Consider the following 20,707-nt stretch of genomic DNA (forward strand, 5'->3'; position numbering starts at 1 on the left):
CCACCCCAGTGGATCCTGGGAAAGAAGAATCCAAATCCGGGTTTACTGACTTTAGGCCCTGAGCTCATGTCCCAGCATTCCTTGACATTTGAACTGGTTTGTTTTATGTTTCAGTGCTTGGTACAAGTTGCAGTTTCCCACAGCAAAACTTCCCTCTGGCTCCCTGAGTATAGAGGGCCTTATTGTCTTGAAGCTGAACAGTAGTCAGTGGTTCACTAATTTACCCTTCCAGCTGAAGGAGGCTGCTTAGAGGCCAGAACCCATCTGGGAGATCGGATGTCGGATAAAAATTTGAAACATGAACTTAACCCCCTTCCTGCCTATTACTGCCAAACTTACAATTTTATATCCATAAAGTGCATGATCATTTGTGGTATAGAGGACAAATATCAGGATGAATAGTTCAGGTCCAAGAAAAATCCCAGCTTTGTTTAGTGACCCGGAAAATTATGTGCAGCTATCTTTAGGGTGCAGGCAAGACTGACAATGCCGTTCCAAGCTGTGGGGTAATGCTTTCCTTGGGTAAAAATATTTTTTTCTTGCTTTTTGCCAGTTGATTTTAAGTTGTCCTGTGTGTATCACGTTCAGTGGACATCTGAGTGGGTTATTAAAAAGTAGTTGTGTGAAAGATACCTATACTTTATCATTGCTCCAAGCCTGTTCTGTTTTGGTGATTCAGTGACTTATGGCAATTAGTTACAAAAGTTAATGATCTATTCATTTATACAAATCGCTTCATTGCAGGAAAATATCTTTTCACTCTTTAGAGTAAGACAAATGATAATGTGACAGACAACTGATGTATAGGGAATGGAGATCATAGGAAAGGCATTGCCAAAGTGAATCAAAACGAGAGGGTGGTTAGAACTAGGTAGAAAGTACCCCAGGGTCATTATGGAGAAGGGGGAGGGATGATGGGAATGAAGTATTAGGTTGGAGAATGTTTGCACAGACATAAGACAAGGAACATATCACTGAAGCAAGATGTAGCAAGACCGGGGCAGATTTGGAAACATGGGGGGGGGGATTTTCACGGAGTTGGGGAAATCTGTGGAGATTAAAAAGAAAAGGCAGCCGCCACCCGATCTTAGGATTCTCAATCTCGTTACTAGCCCTTAATCCTGCATAAAGTCATAGAGGTTTACAGCATAGAAAAAGGCCATTTGGCCCAACTTGTCAATGCTGTCCCTTTTTAACCACTAAGAAAGTTCCAATTGCTCATGTTTGGCCCATATCTCCCTATGCCCATCTTACCCATGTAACTGTCCAAATGCTTTTTACAAGACAAAATTTGTACTCCCCTTTACCACTACTTCTGGTAGCTTGTTCCAGACACTCACCACTCTCTGTGTGAAAAAATTGCCTCTCTGGACACTTTTGTATCTCTGCCCTCTTACCTCAAACCTATGCCCTCTCATTTTAGATTCCCCTACGTTTGGGAAAATATGTTGACTATCTAGCTGATCTATGCCCCTCATTACTTCACAGACCTCTATAAGATCACCCCTAAGTGTCCTATGCTCCAGGGAAAAAAGCCTCAGTCTTTCGAGCCTCTCCTTATAACTCAAACCATCAAGTCGTGCTAGCATCCTAGTAAATCTTTTCTGCACTCTTTTTAGTTTATTAATATCCTTTCTATAATAGAGTGACCAAAACTGTACACAGTAGTCTAAATGTGGCCTTACCAATGTCTGATACAACTTCGACAAGACGTCCCAACGCTTGTATTCAATGTTCTCACCAATGAAACCAAGCATGCCGAATGCTACCTTCACCATTCTGTCCACCTGTGACACCAGTTTCAAGGAACTATGAGCCTGTACCTCTCGATCTTTTTGTTCTATAACTCTCCTCAATGCCCTACCATTAACTGAGTAGGTCCTGTCCTGATGTGATCTACAAAATGCATCACCTCACATTTACCTAAATTAAACTCTGATCTGCCATTCTTCAGTCCACTGGCCCAATTGATCAAGATCCCATTGCAATCCTAGATAACCTTCTTCGCTGTCCACTACGCTACCAATATTGATGTCATTTGCAAACGTACTAACCATGTCTCCTAAATTCTTATCCAAATCATTAATATAAATGACATAACAGTGGACCCAGCACCGACCCCTGAGGCACACCACTGGTCACAGTCCTCCAGTTTGAAAAAACAACCTACTGTTTTCTGTCGTTAAGCCAATTTTGTATCCATTTGGCTACCTCATCCTGGATTCAGTGAGATTTAACCTTATGTAACAGCCTACCAGCATTGGTAATAAAAGCCTCATTATGCATTCTTGGCTGAAGCCAAGACATCCATTACTGTACTGAAACACCTATGTCCCAGAAAACAAATTTGCTTTATTTCTTGCTTTGGGTAATTAACAGAATAGATCAGAATGTTTATTTACATATCATTGTGTGGTGTCAAGTGCTTGTAATTTCTGCTGTTGATAATTTAAAGCATCTGGTTGATACTTTTATAGGACTAGAGTGAAATTATTTTATTTTAAGAAATGGAAAGTTGTGAATTATTTTTTAAAAAGCTTTTTCACAACTATTATTACTCTAGGATTCATTGGTGCTGAACAGAGTGCTTAGTGGATGAATGGAAATTGAAGTGCAATAGCTTGGCATGGGGAGCATGGCGTCTCATGGGGATGGCTGGAAGGCCGTGGCTTGACATGGAGAGTATGAAGTGCCAAGGGGGTGGGTGGAGAGACATTACTTGGCATAGAGGGTAAGAGAAATGAGGGTTGGGTGGCTTGGGAGTATGAAGGGTCATGGGTGTGCTGGATGGGGAGGGACAAGGTGGCATGAGAAATATTGGGCTGAGGGTTGGGACTAATCTTTGTTTTGCTTTCATTCTTACAAAGCACTAGCTGTCTCTGGAGGTGATGGGCTTGACTCCAGTTTGCACCAGCCTTCCCTGGAAATTTTCCGACTCTGTCTAACCACCTCTAGGATAAAGTCCAATCCCTATAATTGGAATTCTGAAGTATGCTGGAGTACTCAGTAATACTGGATTTGAGGAGGATAAGGGAGGGGGCTGTAACCTTGTCAGTGTGTTGAAGGTTTGTGTTGGTGGCCAGTAAAGAGGACTCTGAACAATCTTTGCCTTGAGGTGAAAGAACATGAACTTAGATTTTTGACGGTGGGTGGGGAGGAAAAAGTTGGTTTTTGCAAAAAAAAATGGTTTTACAGCTTCAACGGGTGTTCCAGAGAATGGGAAGGTACATGTTTATATTGCTGCTTCTATTTAACTCGGATTAAGCTCAACAGTATAGACGGGCACTATGTGGAGATCTTGGCTTGACCTTGTGAGGTGTGTGAGGGGGGAAAATCAACTGTAGATATTATCATCTCATGTCTCCTAAAGGCTAGGCAAAGAGATCATCAACTGAGATGCAGAAAACAGCCTACTCATCAGCCTTCGTAGCGGCAGGCACACAAGACCGTGAAATTAAAGTATTGGGGGTTGGAAGCACGGGTGTTATTTCTTCAAAGGTTAGTTTTTTTCTGGAAAAGAATTAAATCAATTGATCTTAAATGTGGCAGTACCAAACTGTTGCAGGATTTAATGTTTCCAAATGATCAAGTCAGTTGTTTAAGACACCAACTGCAGAAAATGTATTTGGAAAGTCATTTGGAGATGTTTCTGGCCCTGACATTGTACCTGTCCAGATAAAATGTGGTGATTGGCACCCCAGGTGAAAAATGAGCTGGCCCTACACCCACAGTTCTTAAATGTGACACGAACAACGAACACATATTTAAGACATTATTCTGTTTTTATGTCAGTCATGTACAAATCTAATTTGTGTGATAAACTTCATTGTAAAGGGAGTGTCCCCTCCTAGTGGTGGGAAATGAGTTCTGCGGGTAGTTTGTTCTTTGTAGAGAAAAACATTTCACCTTGCAACGATTCTTATGATGGTTGAACCATTATACTCTGGCTGGTTGGGTGCCAAAGCTGGAGCATGTTTTATCTGATCCTAAAAGGTGAGTGCATCTGAACAGCATGATAGATGCAAGAAGACTCGAGGGAGCGGAAGAACTTGGTCCTTTATATTCCAGATTGGAAACCGTTACTGCTTTTTCTAGGAGTGTGTAGCTGAATAATACTTTGGAATATCTATGGTTTGCACATTACCATTCCATTAGATGTCCTTTCTGCTGTTATTCATGTGATTTGACATGGCCATATCTGTACATAAGATTGACCGCCCCAAAAATCCTTGTATGATGAACTGAAAGCTATGTGCTACCTAAAAACGAGTGCTATGTTTTTACCTGCTGTGATTAGACTCAAGCAGCCGTTCCAATTTCGAGTTTAAGGAATAAACTCAGTCACCTGCAACACAGCAATTATTATGCCTTGCCCACAAAAAACAAAATACTACAGCTTCTGGAAATCTGAATAATGAATTAAGCTGTTGAAAATCTGCTTATCTCTTCCATGAAAGGTCATTATCTGATATGTTAGCTTTGATGGATTTATACTACAATGCTGCCTGAGTATGCAGCCTTATAGTAAAAATCCTGCAGTGTTTTCTACATTCCAGTTCTTAATGCATCTTGTCTTCCTCCTTGTTTTTTTCAACTTTGGTATTATTTCAACTGTGGGTTTTAACTTTCCATCTAGCTTTTTTTCAGAAATTATGAACACTGGGAACACTAACAAGTAGAATAGAACTTGTTTTCCATTATGACTTAGTGTAATTAGAAGTAACTGTTGATCCCATGATAACATATTCTACTTATAGCACATATAAACGTACAGTTGTTGGTTCTAGGATACTCCAACTACTTTATAATAACTACCCTTGTGTTGTGAATGCACATGTATTGGAAGATAGCCCAAAGCATAATGCTTGCTGGCAGATATAGTGCAGTAATTTCCCATGGTTTGGCTTTTGTTTATAAGATGAAGAATTATAATAAAAGCTGATATTATAAGGCATGTTTTCAAAGAATTCCTAAACATCAACAGCTGGAGGAGCTTCTCTCTCACCAAACGAACTGTGATGGTGAAATGAAGCAGAGAAATGTGCCAGCCAGACTGGCCCCTGCCTCATTCAGGTTTCTCAATTTTTGTCATTTTAGTCATTTTTGGATGGGGTGAGACTATAAGTGGCACCTTAGCCTCCCAGAATGTGAGTGGAAACTGGCAGCAAGCTATTGAGACATATAACCATTTTAAATTTGAACTTGGCCTGTTTCAAGCTAGGTTGCTTCAAAGCCAGTTTATTAAGTGAAAGACATCAGCATTGGATGGATCAATTTGTGAGAGAGACAACTTCCTCCCTTCTGTTGGTGAAAATGTCTGACAGCATAAATATATCAATGTGTGGAGCAGGATAAAACTGGAAATACTGGTTATAGTGAGTGTGTACGGCCTCAGTACAAGGCAGTCCAAATAATTTTTGAAGACCTGTGTTAACATGGTCATTTTTATACCAAAAACCTACAGGAATTCAGAAGATTACATAACCTGGGTAGACTCCTCGAAAATCAAACAGCATGTCATGGAGTATAATGAAGAGGTAAGAATTATATCCTTGTTTGATAATTATCACACGCTCTTTCTTCCTGATTAATTTGTGCACTTAATCTATTGGGGAGGATCTGCCCAAGGTAAGTCCATCATGTTCACAGCACAAATCAGTCAGGTCACTTGTTTTGATTAGTGCAGCTCCAACAATTCCCAAGAAGCTTAACACCATCCAGGAAAGAGCAACATGCTTGATCAGCACCCGTCTACCATGTTCACCATTTTCTCCCTCCACCACTGACACACAGTAGTAATAGCGTACACCATTTGCCAGATGCATTGTAGTAACTTACCATGGTCTCTTTGGCAGTACCTTTATAGAATCATAGAGTGCAGAAGAGGCTCCTCAGCCCATCGAATCCACACTGACACGTGAGAAGCACCCGATCTCCCACCTAATCCCATTTACCAGCACTTGGTCCATAGCTTGAATGTTATGATGCGCCAAGTGCTCATTCTACTAACTGTCCTGTCTCTTTAACCTGTGACTATCCCTCTCTCCATGCACACTGTTCGTAGCTGTAAAGACTTGATTACCTATACTCAAGATTCGCATTCCAACCATTCTTCACATTCTAATCAGTAATTGTCTTGCAATTATGTCTTTGCCTATATATACTGTGTTTATGAACTAACCATCACTCACCTGATGAAGGAGCAACGCTCCAAAGAGTTGTGATTCCAGATAAACCTGCTGGACTTTAACCTGGTGATGTGAGACTTCTTACTGTATGCAGCCCATTGACACTGCATTGATTCTTCAATAGAGCATCTTACACACGCCCACCCTATTCCTGTAAGCCCATTCATTTCTCATGGCTAATCTCCCAATCTATACATTTTGGGACACTAAGGGCCATCAAGGGTCAATCCAGCCAACCTGCACATCCTTGGTTTGTGGGAGGAAACTGGAACATTGGGACAAAACCCATGCAGCCACAGGGAGAATTTGCAAACTCCACACAGATAGTCACCCAAGTCTGGAATCAAACATAGGTTCCTGATGCTGTGAGGTAGCAGAACTAGCCATTGGGCCACCCTGTTCAGTATCAGTGAAAAAAGAAGCAGACTTAACATTGACTTGAGCTTCAAAATCCACTGCACTCTGTCACAAATCATACCATGTGATAATTAATTTTAATTACCAGTTTAAATCTGATTCTCTGGTGGAAGCTCAACAGTTACCCTGCCAGTTAGGAATGATCACATGTCTAGGGAGAGGTAGAATAACTTAAAGCAATGATTGCAGTGGAATTTGGTCATAGACCAAGGGGGTGTCATAGAACATAGAAAATCTACAGCACAAACAGGCCCTTCGGTCTACAAGTTGCGCCAATGATATCCATACCTACTAGGCTTACATATAACCCTCAATTCTATTAAGTTCCATGTACTCATGCAGAAGTCTCTTAAAAGCTCCTATCGAAACAGTGTTCAATGTTTACTGAACTGAGATTGGGGGGACAATGGTGGCGTCATAATCTGGCTTCTTTGACCTCATCTTAAAGTGGGAAGTGTGTGTGGTTGTTGATTGAAGACAGAATTGAACTCAACTGTAATCCTGTTTGTAGTTGAATTGCCAACCAATTCTTTATTCAATGGTAACACTCCACTTTGAGTCGAAGATTCAAGCCCACACTAGAATCTGATCACAGAATCAAGGCTGACACATTAATGCAGTTCTGAGAAAGCAGTATTCTGTCTGAGATTTCATTTGTTAGAAAAGATGTTAAACTGAGACCCAAAACACATTTTTCAGCTGAACATAAAGATTTTATGGCAATGTTTAAAAAGGAGCAGCAATTTCTCCATTTATATTGGTGAACACTCCTTCTTCAACTAATTTCATGAAAGTAAATTAACCTGTCACTTATCTCACTTCCTGTGTGTGAGATCTTGCTGTGAGCATATTGGCTTTCATTTTTACTTGCATAACAACATTAACTGCACTTCAAACAGTAATTAATTGGCTGTTTGGGCATCTGAGGCCATGGTGATATATAAATACTGATGCTTTCTTAAATAAAGCCTGGGGCTGAAAACAGCATGTGATAAAAATAGAAAGGTGATTCTTAGAAATTGTAAACTTTAATCTAGACAAATATCCTGAGGTATCTCACAAAGGTGTTGCTAAATGGACATTGAGAAAAATAAAGATTGTAGAAGGAGGTCAAAGGAATGAGTTTTAAGGAGCGGAGGGTATCAAATGTTTAAACTTGTCGTTCTGATGAAGGCTCACGCTGAAAACATTAGCCTGCTCTCCTGTGCATTTACAGGTTTTTCTCTTTCCATATATAATGAAATCCAGAAACTACTTTGAAATTAACCTGTAATATCTTTCAAATGTACATTTGTTGATCAGTGTAACAGACTGGAAGATCTGCATTAATTTTTCTTTTTGTTTTTTTTTTCTCCTCAGAGAGATGACTTTGACCTGGTTGTCTAGTTCCATGTTTTTGTGCTGACTGCCCTGTGCCCTACTTGCCTTAGGAGAGAATATCATCTTTGATGACCTACTGCTTGCAATCACCACCATTATTGAAACGTCCTAACTTCAGACTATATCTTGAGGCTGTATGATACAACTACCAACTAATGAACTTCTGATTAGTTACAATCAATCCATGACAAATGTCCATTTTATTTCCATCCTCATACTTTTGATAATGCATAAAATATCATCAAACATTCAAATTTTCCAACATGACAAACTATCACTAACTGGCTATATTGAGTTATTTTATCAATTACGGCATAATTAGTGTCAAAGTAAATTTATATGCTTTCAGTGAATGGATCCTAAGAAGCAGTGACACAGTACCTGCACTATTGTCACGGTTGCACTAAATTGATAAGGATGCAACTGGACTTCATCGAAAATAAGAGCAGGAGTAAGCTATTTGGCCTTTTGAACCTGCTGTGCTATTCATTATGATCATGGTGGATCACCCAACTCAATTGCCTGATGTAGAAACATCGAGTTACTGTAAGCCATTCCTTAAGCCCATCGGAGGCTCCACAATGATCTGATATTAAGACAACTGCTACATAACTGAAGGCTTGTTAGCCTAGCCCTATCACGAATCTGACACAATTCTGAATATTTTTTGGAAGTAAGCTGTACAGGGCCACAAGAAAAATGCATTCTCCATTCCTATCTCCCAGATCAGTCCAAATACACGCGCACATTCAAAGAAAAGCACCAGCAATCCATTTTTATTTTGTAACAAAGCAGAGAATTCTATTTGAAGCCATTGCACAATCAGTTGATAAACAGCAACCTTGTCCCACAGGGTTTGCAGAAGATGAATTCCATATACTCAAAACCAAATCAAACCAGCCACATGTTATTTTTGATCCTCAGAGGACCGAAAAAGCATTCCAGTCCTAAAATTTGAATTAAAATTAGAAAATTATTCTTCAGACCAAAAGATTAAGTTTGCTTTAAACACAGTTGCCAGAACCCTGATTCAGTAATAGCGATCAGTAAATTCTACATGTTATAATAGTGGATTTTTGCAGAGGATAATGTACAAACTCATTTCACCTTTTTATTTTTTGAGACCACCATGTTTCAGGTCTTACGAGCTGGGGTTAGTCAAGGCTAGCATTATCATCTGTTGGTATTTCTCAATTTTGGAAAAAATAAACCCAAACTCTTTCATATTTTCCATTTGACTGTGGTTTCCTTTTGTAAACAGAAGGTCTCTTTGTAATAAACACAATTTCAGGGTAGAGGATTGCCGGTAAGGATTGTAATGCTTTTTAAAAATAATTACAGGGATTTGAATAGTGGTGGCATTTATCAAATGCTGGTTGCAGCCCTAGAAACATCCCTTTTTGCCAAGCTTCGGAGCCGATTCGCAGATATACCAGAAGGGAATTAGAATCAGGAAGTAGTGAGGCATTCAACAGGATGGCAGCTGAAAATATTCATCGGAATATCACATTTTGGTGACAAGGAGAGAATATTGACCATCATTTTATTTGTTTTAGGTTGGGAAATCCAAGTGTCAAGCCAACTTTTCAAACACTGTTAATCGTAATCTTCAGTCCCCTGTGCATACGGTAGGGGTGGGGTCAAGCCGCAAGGGTCGCTTTATATAATTAAGAGAAACACTAAGATGAAGCCACTATTGTTTGTTGCAGGGTTGGAGTTAACCTTAATGTGGCTCGATAATCTACTAGAAAGTGGCGGAGGTTACTTTCTAGAAGAAGTAATTGAATTAACTGTGGAGATTTGCTTTCAATATATTCATATATATTTTTTTAAATGCTTAGGTTTCCACTGAAACTTTACTTCTCCAATTCAGTTTTGACCTTAAATTGAACTCCTGACCGAGCACTTTCAATTGCTGACGAGTTGAACAGGATGAAGATGAGGTAAATTATAAAATGGTGATTGGCTGAGGCCAAGCATGGGTTTCAGAAGTCTGAAGATTGTTGTCAGGAGCAAAGGCTAAGGAAGTGACCTACCTTTCTGAAATTAGCAACCAGTTGAAGTTAATTCTCTTTTAAATTAAAAATAAAAATCCTATGTAGGTTGGGATTTATTTTGAAGATTATAGATATTTACAGAACTTTGCTCAATCAGCAAACGTTAAAGAATGTTTCATTTCTGTTTGTGTCGAAGCATCATAGATGAATGTTTTGAACTGTGAAACTTGCAGTCCATTTTTTTGTGATGACTTGGCTATGTTTCCTTATAAATCTTCGACCTGCAAATGCAAACTTTGTGGACTGAAGAAAAGTCTGGTTTCAGTCAGATGAACCACAATGTTTTTTTTCCCTCTGGTCATGGGCATTCCGGTCTTCCTCAGTGATCTACAGGAAACACAGTAGGTAGTGAACATTCTGATGATCAACTGAGTAAATCCACTGCCCAGTTTGGTACTAAGCACAGTAGATGAGGTTGTCCTCAAGTTTGATCCTAACCAGATAGCAGATCCTAACCGTGAGCAGATCTCATGGTTCTTTTCATTATTCAGTGTCCTAGGTTGGCAGGGGATGTGAGAGAAGGGCAGGGAGTTGCAGCCATGGTCCCTGCAGCAGATTATCTCCCATTGACATGTCCTGCATTAATTTTAGTTGACCTCATGATCAGGCACAGTTGTAATCTACTCCCCTCATTCGCACTGATGGAGAATCTGACTTGACACTGGACTCTCATATTAAGATTAGCAATGGTGCAAGGAATGAGCTGCCAGCATCTATGGAGCTCTATCAGAGCCTGAATTCCTAGTTTGATTTGTAGAAAATAAAGTTTGTAGTGATATTTTTATGTTCTCAGTATGTTTTTATGATTATTCAGTTGATAGCAGTAATTGTCCTGACTGTATGATTAGAGCCAGTGCATTAGTGAGCTGCTTTTCTAGTATTAGCCTAAAAGCATTGTCATCTTTTGGGTTAGAAGCTTGTAAATTCCGTCTCTGCTCAGACTTTTGAATATAATCCAGACTGACTTTTGATGTTAATACCTGTTGAGGAAAAACAAGATATCTGATGCAAATGATCATCATGTAGTTGTAAGGAGATTTTCTTCGGGTGTCGCCCTGGGGGATCTTGTATTCAGCTGATCTCACCTAACACAAAGACTTGCGAAAGACAGTATGCAGTTAAAGACATTCTTTATTTGACCAGCACATATTAGGAGATAGTCAGAAGATCTGAACTTCTCTCTGATGTTACATCGCATGAGCACAAGAGATATACATTTCTAAAGATTCGATCCTCCCACTCAACCTGTCATCCAAGCTGAACGGTCCAATTACATTAATATACTTTATTTACTTTGAACAACAGCATTCTACCTTCTAACTGAATTAGGAATTCATTGGTGAACTGAACCCAAATGTTCTCTTACCCACTCCCCCGCCGCACGCACACACGCGCGCACACACACACACACACACACACACACACACACCCCTTACATCGACAGCGGCCTCCCTCTGATTCACCTGCCATGGCTCCATCTAATCATGCCAATCACTGGGAAGCTCCATATAAATGGCTCCCCAGCATTCCCCAACACTTGTTCCACAGCAACTGCGAGGGATGGCAGCCAGGATCCTCGCACTGCTTTTCACAAATGGAGCCCTGACCAGATCTTCATGGAGTGGAACTGAAGTGCACTGTACCTCCACACCAGGAGAAGAACTGTGACCAAGGTCTGGGATGTACTGGCAACTCTGGTGAGTGCAAGCTTGCTGCAGAAGAGGAGGGGGCCGCAGTACTGCAAGAAGAGGAATGATCAACATTCAGCCAGGACAAGTGAGCGTTATGCAGTCTTTTTCCCTCACACACCCCTTCCATCTCCACTTTCATCTCTCACCCAACCACTTTGGACTTTGCCATACTGTAAGGAGACCCTTCTCCCTCTTGTCCCAATCACCATATTCCCACTTATTCACTGCCATGCTCCTCACACTCCAGCTGTGACTCAAGCCTGCTACGCCCCATCGTCATCTTAAATGTCAACACTCCCACCTACACTGTCCCTATTTGTGTCTTTGTAGGACAAGCTTAACCACAACAACTGTCAGTAAGACGCCCAGCCAGTGTAATGCCAGAGCTCAGAATCCTCATGTTATTTGAGGAGTGAGCTCTTGAGCTTGGCTAGGAGGAGAACGAGTGCACCTGCGCTAATAGTGAAGTGGGACAGCGAACAAATGTGAAGATCCTCAAGACACATTGTCATTCCTCAAGTCTCAAGTGGGTAATCAACGTTCCCTCCTTTATCCCCTGTAATGCATTAATGCCATCTCCCTTGTGGGCAAAGCAGCTGAACAGGCGGGAACCATCCTCATGCTCCTGGACCAACTGGACTCGAGCAGCTGCCAGGGAGACCTCTTGGATCCCCTGATTGGAGAGGCGTCACAGCAGTCACCCATAACTGGCACTAGCACAAATACTCATATCTTGGAGGGATCACTAGTAGACAGGATTCTGGGTCACTGACTGATGAGCACCTCACAGTTGAAGATCCATAGTAAGTGGAGGCAGGGATGTCCCAAGGAATTGGAGGGATTCTGGAGCCCAAGACTCTGCAGGGCCCTGGCTGACGATGTGCTCCTTGGTCCAGTTGTCCCATAACTGATGGAGCTACAAAAGCAGAGTTACGAACATCAAGAGGGGATTCCTCCTCACACTGCAAGGCTAACTGGAGGAGTCCCTTCCCCTTATGTCCGAGGAGATGGTGCCATTACTTCAGCGCAATGAGGCCAACACAGCGAAGTTGGCATCCATAATGGAGATGTGGTGCAGAACCTGCACGCTGTGACAGATCTCCACACCATAATTCAGTTCATGACCTCCATGTCTTAGGGCTTCAACTGCATGGTGCAGGCACTGGTGGGAATCGAGGACTGTCTGCACCAATGGATGGTGAGCCTTGGATCCTCACTCTATTTGCCCCTTTATCTCATGGAGGACCACCAGGCCCATCAGGCACTTAAAGGGATGAGGATCATCTGGGTGCACAGCCCTGACTTCCATTCAGGAGACCCTGGCATTGTCCAGCCTATTTGAGACCCCCTTCTTGTAAGCAATAAACCTCCAGCCCCACACACGAGTACAGTACTGCAATACCTGTGCTACCTGAAAGCAAGTTAGGGCTCTCTAGAATGGGTCCCCCAGGAGATGCCTGCCAATGCCTTCTCAGGCAACAGGTCTTGGAAGTCAGCAGGCCTCAATCTCAGCTGTAGGCGCTAGTGTAAAGAGGTCACCACTGTATATAATTACAAATAATAAATCATTTTGTTCACTCTCAGAGCCTCCCACCCTGTCATTTCATGCTGTCAAGCTCAGTGGACCCACACATACACTCAGTGCTTCATTCCTGAAGAGTGTGAGAATGGCTGTGCTATGTCTCTCCCACACTAAGACATAGTAAAGAAGCCCTGCTGAAGACAACCCCACTCCCAACCACCCTTACAGAGACCCTGTTCATGGAAGGTGCAACCCTTGCCCAATGGCCTCATCCACTGCCCAGCGTTCTTCCTCCTCTTCGGCATCATCAGACCCACTGTCCTCCTCAACGCCTCGTCATCCAAAGAGATCTGGCAGTTGACCATCCCCTCCAGGTCTAGGTTGTCTCTCTCTCTCTCCTCTGAAGTGCTACATTGTGAGCACAGAAAACCACAATAATGCAAGAGAGCCTCTAGGCACCCCTCCTTCCCCCCCACCTCCCCAACCAGTCCAGGCACCAGAACTGCATCTTCAACAGTTTGTCTGCTCCACCAACACGCATTTTGCAGTGTTCGCTTCATTGTACGGAGTCTCCGCTGCTGTTTGTGACCTCCGCACTGGTGATATCAACCAACTTGTGAGTGGTACCCCTTGTCACTGAGGAGCTATCCTCACAACCGCTGCTCTCCCTCAGACAGTTGCAATTTGCAAGCAGTCCAAGATGTAACTGTCTTGGGTGCTCCCTGGGGAATGCACAGACACCTGCATGAAACACATTGTATAGTCATAGACAAGTTGGATATTGTGAGAGTGGAATCCTTTGCGGTTCCTGAATGACGCTGCATGTCGCCTTGGTGACTTAAGAGCACCTCTGCTAAGTAGGCGATGCTGAAAACATTTCAGCTCTAGCGTAAAAGGGGCCTGTCATCTCCCTAATACATTTGTGACTGGCAGAATGGGAAATGCCACAGACATCCCCTGTGCTTCCCTGAAATAAACTCCTAGCATAAAAATCCAGAATGGCTATAAGTTTAAGGGCCACAGGCATTGGGTGTCATCCAGTTCCATGGGGTGCCAGCTTGTGCAGTATGTGGTAGAGATGGTCCACTGTCTTCTGGGACAGATGCAGTCTTCTCTGGCACTGCAGCTTGGACAACTGAAGCTAGGAACATTGACGTCAGAAGGTTCTTGGCTGCCATTGTCTCTAATGGTGTTCCTCTGTGTGTGGTCCTGCTGCTGACCACCTGCAGGCCACTGGCCCTGACAATGTGTAGCAGCATGCTATGTGTCTCAGCTGCTGGTCAATCACAGTCTGTAGAAAGGCCAATTCAACTGACCATGCATAACACTAAAGTTCACTTGAGAGAATGCATGACAACAAAGTCTGCATCCTGATGGGACATGTCAAAAATGGTGCCTGACTTGATAGCAGACCGCAGTCATCATCATATCTTGCCAGGGGCTTTCCGCAATGTGAGCTGTATGTTGCCAAGGCTTGAATTGAATGATGCACCTACATTCTTGGGGCTTGATCTTCAAAGGGTAATCTTTGTCCCCTGAATGTGCAACTAGAGCCATCTCAAGATATTAAACTGGCACAATGGACTCCTCCAAGATCAGTCAGTTAGTCACTATCTTGACGAGAGACAGCTGAACCCCGAGAGATATGCAATTAGTTTGGAAGCAATTCCTTAGCGGGCAGTCTCAATCTTCAGGGTTTTCAATGCTATGCAATTAAGCAATTTTGCAGAGGAACAATCAACACACTTTGACTGAGAGTCAAAGTTTGCAGAGAAATAGATTTGAACTTCTGTCAACTAAGTCCTTCTGGCCTCACTTCATTGACAGAGAAAGGTTACAAGCAAATTACTGCAGATGGTGGAATCTGAAACCAAAAGAGAGAATGCTGGAAAATTTCAGCAGGTCTGGTAGCATTTGTAAGCAAAGAAAAGAGCTGATGTTTCAAAATGTCAGCTCTTTTCTCTCCTTACAGATGCTGCCTGACCTGCTGAGCTTTTCCAGCATTTTCTCTTTTGGTTACAGAGAAAGGGTTGTAAGTGTCACTGCTTTCACCTTCCCCCAAGTGAAACAGTCCTTATGCCTCATGAGGCAGGGTAGTTCCCCATCACTGATACCGCACACTGTGCATGCAGCCTGTCTTCTCCAACCTAATAGTTACACCCAGAACTGCCCCTATGTTATAAGAACATAAGAACATAAGAAATAGGAGCAGGAGTAGGCCATCTGGCCCTTCGAGCCTGCCCCGCCATTCAATAAGATCATGGCTGATCTGTCGTGGCTCAGTTCCACTTTCCCGCCCTCTCCCCATAACCCTTAATCCCCTCTCTTATCAAAAACCCATCAACCCGCTTCTTAAAAATATTTAGCGAGGCAGCCTCCACCACTTCAACGGGCAGAGAATTCCAGAGATTCACCACCCTTTGAGTGAAGAAGTTCCTCCTCAACTCCGTTCTGAACCGCCCCCCCTTTATCTTGTGGCTGCCACACATCCAGTTTGCAGCTCCAACAAGATAGGGCACCCACTCAGCTATTGTTTGAACACCAACCCAGTATGGAGAAACTGGGAAGCAATACCTGCTTGGCGGCCAGCACATCTGCTCGAAGTAAAGGATTCACCAATATAACGGAAAGATGAGGCATCTGGATGACCGACACATATACACAACCCAAACCACAAACCTCCACCCTCTTTCTCCCCACCCCTTCCCCCATGCATGGCAGCAGTAATCCTAACCTCTGGCCCTGAGCTGAACCTGTGTGCATCCCCAGCATTTTCCTTGGTGCACCTTGTGTGTCGGACTACCCAAGAAGTAATGATCACCTGAGCACTCACCTGCACTATCCCCCTTGGAGTTCATGGTGCCAGGTTCATGCTTATGTGGACCTATTATAAATGGCGCTGATGTGACATCATGCTGGTGCCAGCTGCATATTCAGTGCAGACTTAATATCCAGAGTGAGTACTCGCTAGTGACATGCTGATGGATGCAAATTAGGTTCACGCCCTTCCCCAGCGTGTTCCACATCACTCTGCCAGTGAAGTTACCTCAAAATCGGAGAACGCAATCTCTCTACAATTTGAGCCTGTGCCACCATTCCTGCTGACAGCAAACACGGGTTCAAGAAGTCTGTGGAAGTGAATCATTACAGCACTGTAATGGAAGTTGATTAATGGAATCATCAGCAAACAAATGCTATGGTTGACTTACAGCTGAAGGATGCCATTGACAGGAGGAAACTCTCGGGAATTCCAGAATTATTGGACGAGGATGAGAGGATGAGCCATATCAGCGTGGATTAAGCAATTTGATGTGTGCTTCTAACCTCCATGATGCCCCAACTTGAATAGCAAATTGTAAGTTATTTGTAAGCATACGGTATTGGGCCTTGTCAAAGGCAATGGCAAATGACCTCACCTTTCTTTCAAAAATAGACTCTTTCAGAGTTAGTAAGCCATTATTATAACAGCAAGACCACACTGGTAATCGTGGATTAGGCCAGGATTTTCAAGGGCTGTGGGGAGGGATAATGAGAGTGAGCAGCAGCTTCAGTAATTTTAGAAAGTACAGTAGGGTATTTATTTGAAGAGCAAGCGTGATCACATTTTTTGGGGAACAGCAAAATTTTCAGAGAAGTAAAAGTGAACTGAGCTCTAAAGAGAGAAAGTAACATTTTGATGAGATATAAACTTTGGGGACAATCGGATGGGCACACAGGGGCATAGAATCATAGAAACCCTATGGTGCAGAAGGAGGCCATTCAGCCCATTTGTCTCTGCACCGACCACAATCCCACCCAGACCCTACCCCATTTCCCTACATATTTACCCACTAATCCCTCTAACTTACACATCTCATGACCTAAGCGGCAATTTTTTTTTTAGCGTGGCTAATCAACCTAAGCCGCACATCTTTGGACTGTGGGAGGAAACCCATGCAGACACGAGGAGAATGTGCAAATTCCACACAGACAGTGACCCAAGCAGGAATCAAACCCAGGTCCCTGGATCTGTGAACAAGCAATACTAACCACTGTGCTACTGTGCAGAATTGGAACATGAAGTCTAGAAAGAAAGGACTTCCAATGAATGAAGTCCCAAAGCTTTTGAACTATAGTGGCAGCTAATTTGTATTCAGTGGGGCACTGCAAGCAGCAGCAGCAACAAAATAAATGATCAAAAATTATTTAGCCTCTGATCTTTGGGTAAGTATTCTCCAATTCAGCCTTCAAGACACAACAACGCAGAATTGCCAAACTGAGACTGATAGCCAAGTTCTGCTATCAGGATGGCCTTAACCGAGATCTACATTATGTGTAACCCCCATCATTTGGTCTGGGCTTGCAAAATCTTACTAACTGTCCTGGCTTCAGACAATTCACACCTCTTTAACCTGTGCTTATACCTGTCTCCACTCACATTGTCAGTATCTGTAAAGACTTGATATCCTTAAAGACTCACTTTCCAACAATTATCTTGCAATTGAGTCTGTGTCTAGATATGCCCTGTTTTTGTACCCAATCCTCCACTCACCTGATGAAGGAGCAGCACTCTGAAAGCTCATGATACCAAATAAACCTGTTGGACTTTAACCTGCTGTTGTGAGACTTCTAACTGTGCCCACCCCAGTCCAATGCTGGCATCTCCACACCTTAACTACACTCAATGACCTAGCCTGCACAGCCTTCTGTGATAATGATTTCTAAAGATTCACCATCCTTTGGTTAAAGAAATTTCTCCTTATCTCGGTTCTAAAGGGTCATCCCTTTATTCTGAGGCTGTGCCCTCTGATCCTAATCTTGCTGGTGAACAGAAACATCTTCCCCATGTCCATTCTAGCCAGGCCTTTCAGTAACTTGTAAGTTTCAATGAGATCCCCTCTCATCCTTCTAAACTCCATTTCAAGGTACTTCATGGTAATGTCATCAGAAAAAAAATTGACTCTGAGCCAAAGGGAGAAATGCAAATTATATGGAATAACATTTGAAAATGTGAGAATTTGAATGGAAGTGTTGGCATCTGACCTTAAATATTAGGTCATCAGATGCGATGAATGAAATTTGGGAGTAATGTTACACATGTTGACAGGGTTCTGATCTTGGCTAAACTTGAGTTGGTTTCTACATGGATGTAAAAGACAGGGTGAAACCAGTGGCCCAAGTGCCCTTTGCTCATTGTTGGGATAGGAATTGTATATTCAGAATTCCTGCTGACTTTCTGAACCACAACTATAGAAACAGAATTCAGTATCTTGCGACAAGATCATCGATGTGACCCTATGGTATCATCCAACTGAATTTGAATATCCCTATATTTTGATTGTTTTCAGTTACGTTAGGATTTTTTAATGTAGAAATTTTGTCAAACAGTTTCTCCAAGGCCTGACAAATTACAACTTAAGGCGTTCCAGTAGTCAGCAATGCCCTCAAGAAAGTTGAGGAGGTTTGACATATAAAACCTTTGCCACATCATGTTTGCTGCTACTTAGTCTTAAGTATTCCAAGCTTTTGCCCATGAAGGTGAATAGCTCCCGTATTTTATTGTGATTCTAATTCATTTATTTCTTGGATCTAATTTGTTCTGTTTTGTTTTTGAAAAAAAGATGCTATATTTGCTTGTCATGAAGCTGGTGGAACTTCACTGATGCCTACTGATCCATTCATAACAGCCTGAACTGCAAAAAAAATTTCCTCCCCTTATTTTGAAACAGAAGGCATAGTATGTCAGTCAGTATGTTGTGTGTGAAATTATGGGGTCAATTTTACTATTGCGTTGCGCCTGTTTTCGGGCACGAAAACATGTTAAAGTCGGGCATGAGATGAATAGCACAGTCCACGCCCACATTGTGCCAAATCCCCTTTTACTAAGGCCCAAAAATGGCTGCGATTGGCATCACACCCAAAGTGGGCGCAACGGCGATGTAAATGTATTTGCATGCATTTAAATTGAATTAATGGGCTGCCTGCCCCACTTTATCAGCACTTTCCCCTTTACCACTGCGTTGACCAATGCTGGGTCCTGCTGTTGTGGCCATTTTCTGTCTTGGGTCAGTGGTGGCTCTGCAAGTTTACGGGTGGGTGGGGAGCTGTGTTCTGCAGGGTCTCTGATGTTTGCCTTGCAACACAGACCTGGCTCTCAGCACTGACCTTCAGTCTTGCAGTGCTGCTGGGTCCTAGCGCACTCAGCTCACTTCCAGCTGAAGGATGCACACAAAGTCCTTGCAAGTAGCACTACTGCAGCCTCTCAACTTTGCAAGGAACTGTGATTGTGGGGAGCATGTGGCTGGAGGAATTGAGGGGCGGGGGGGGTTGCTGTGATTGTGGATGTGCCAGGGGTAATCAATGTTGCATAACCTCCACATTTGTTCCCCCACCCCCATCTCTAAGTGACAAGATTGATAGTTTTTGCAATGCAACCAATCTTCTTATGATTGCTGCTGGAGCTGAGCAAGAGGAAGATTTGTGGGCACAGGAGACCCAGGCCTTACCACTTACAGGACCAGAGGCCGAAGGAGGGAACAGAGACCCCAGCAGTTCCCTGCATGAGTGTCTTTCGAGCAGATGTCAGACACCGTGTGCCATCGATGTCTCTGACTCTGAAAGGAGACTGTGCGACACCTGAGCAAGCTATTGCAGCTCCTGGCACCTGGGGGCGGGGGGCACCCACTCTTGATGGCTATAAAATTGACAGCCGCTCTGAATTTCCATATGGCTGGTTCTTTCCAGACCCCTAGCAGATCTCCTAATCAGCCATGCACACCTGTGTGAGGCAGGTCACTGAAGCCCTGTATACCTGCGCTGGGCAGTACATCAAATTTAACCTGGACCAGGCCCATTAGGAAGCCTGGGCTGCAGGATTTGCTGCCATTGTGGGAATGCTGAACTTGCAGGGGGCAATCAACTGCACACACTTTGCCTTCAAGACCCCTTCTCCAGAATCCACAAAGATTTGTTAGTAGAAAGGGGTTCCACTCCCTGAACATTCAGCTAGTATGCGACCATAACATGACCATCATGCACTTCTGTGCCAGACATCCAGGCAGTGTGCATGACAGCTTCATTGTCAGAAGTTCAAACATCCTGGAGGCATTCGAGGAGGAATCCAGGCTGCAGGGGTGGCTGCTGGGTGATATGGGTTACTCACCAGATATGGCTGACGACGCCTGTGTGGAGGCCTGTGACTGAGGTGGAGGCCCACGTAGCCACCCGCACGATTGTGGACAGGTGCATTGGACTCCTCAAGATGCGATTACGATGTCTGGACCAATCTGGAAGGGCCCTCCAGCATAGTCTCTGATCTTCTCCTGCATTTTGGTGATGTGCTGTGCCTCACACAATCTAGCTCTGCAGTGAGGTGACCTCTTGAAGGAGGAAAGAGGACATGGAGGATGACCAGTCAGCCATCACTAGAAAAGATGACTAGCAGGAGGAGGAGGAAGTGGTGGAAGAGCGTGC

The 20,707-nt window shown here is 43.2% G+C and overlaps 1 protein-coding gene across 1 annotated transcript in view; it reads left to right on the forward strand.

Annotated features, from left to right (window-relative positions):
* imp3 (IMP U3 small nucleolar ribonucleoprotein 3) overlaps window positions 1-9,216 on the forward strand; it is a 248,249-nt gene extending 239,033 nt beyond the window's left edge. The window contains exons 6-7 of the mRNA XM_080195980.1: window positions 5,465-5,537; window positions 7,965-9,216. Of these exons, the coding sequence (XP_080052106.1) occupies window positions 5,465-5,537; window positions 7,965-7,991 (100 nt within the window). The 3' untranslated portion in view covers window positions 7,992-9,216. The remainder of the gene's footprint in view (window positions 1-5,464; window positions 5,538-7,964) is intronic.
* The last annotated feature ends 11,491 nt before the right edge of the window (window positions 9,217-20,707 follow it).

The sequence above is a fragment of the Carcharhinus amblyrhynchos genome, chromosome 9 (assembly GCF_965287045.1).
Source record: "Carcharhinus amblyrhynchos chromosome 9, sCarAmb.v2.hapA, whole genome shotgun sequence".
In the NCBI taxonomy this organism is placed as follows: domain Eukaryota; kingdom Metazoa; phylum Chordata; class Chondrichthyes; order Carcharhiniformes; family Carcharhinidae; genus Carcharhinus; species Carcharhinus amblyrhynchos.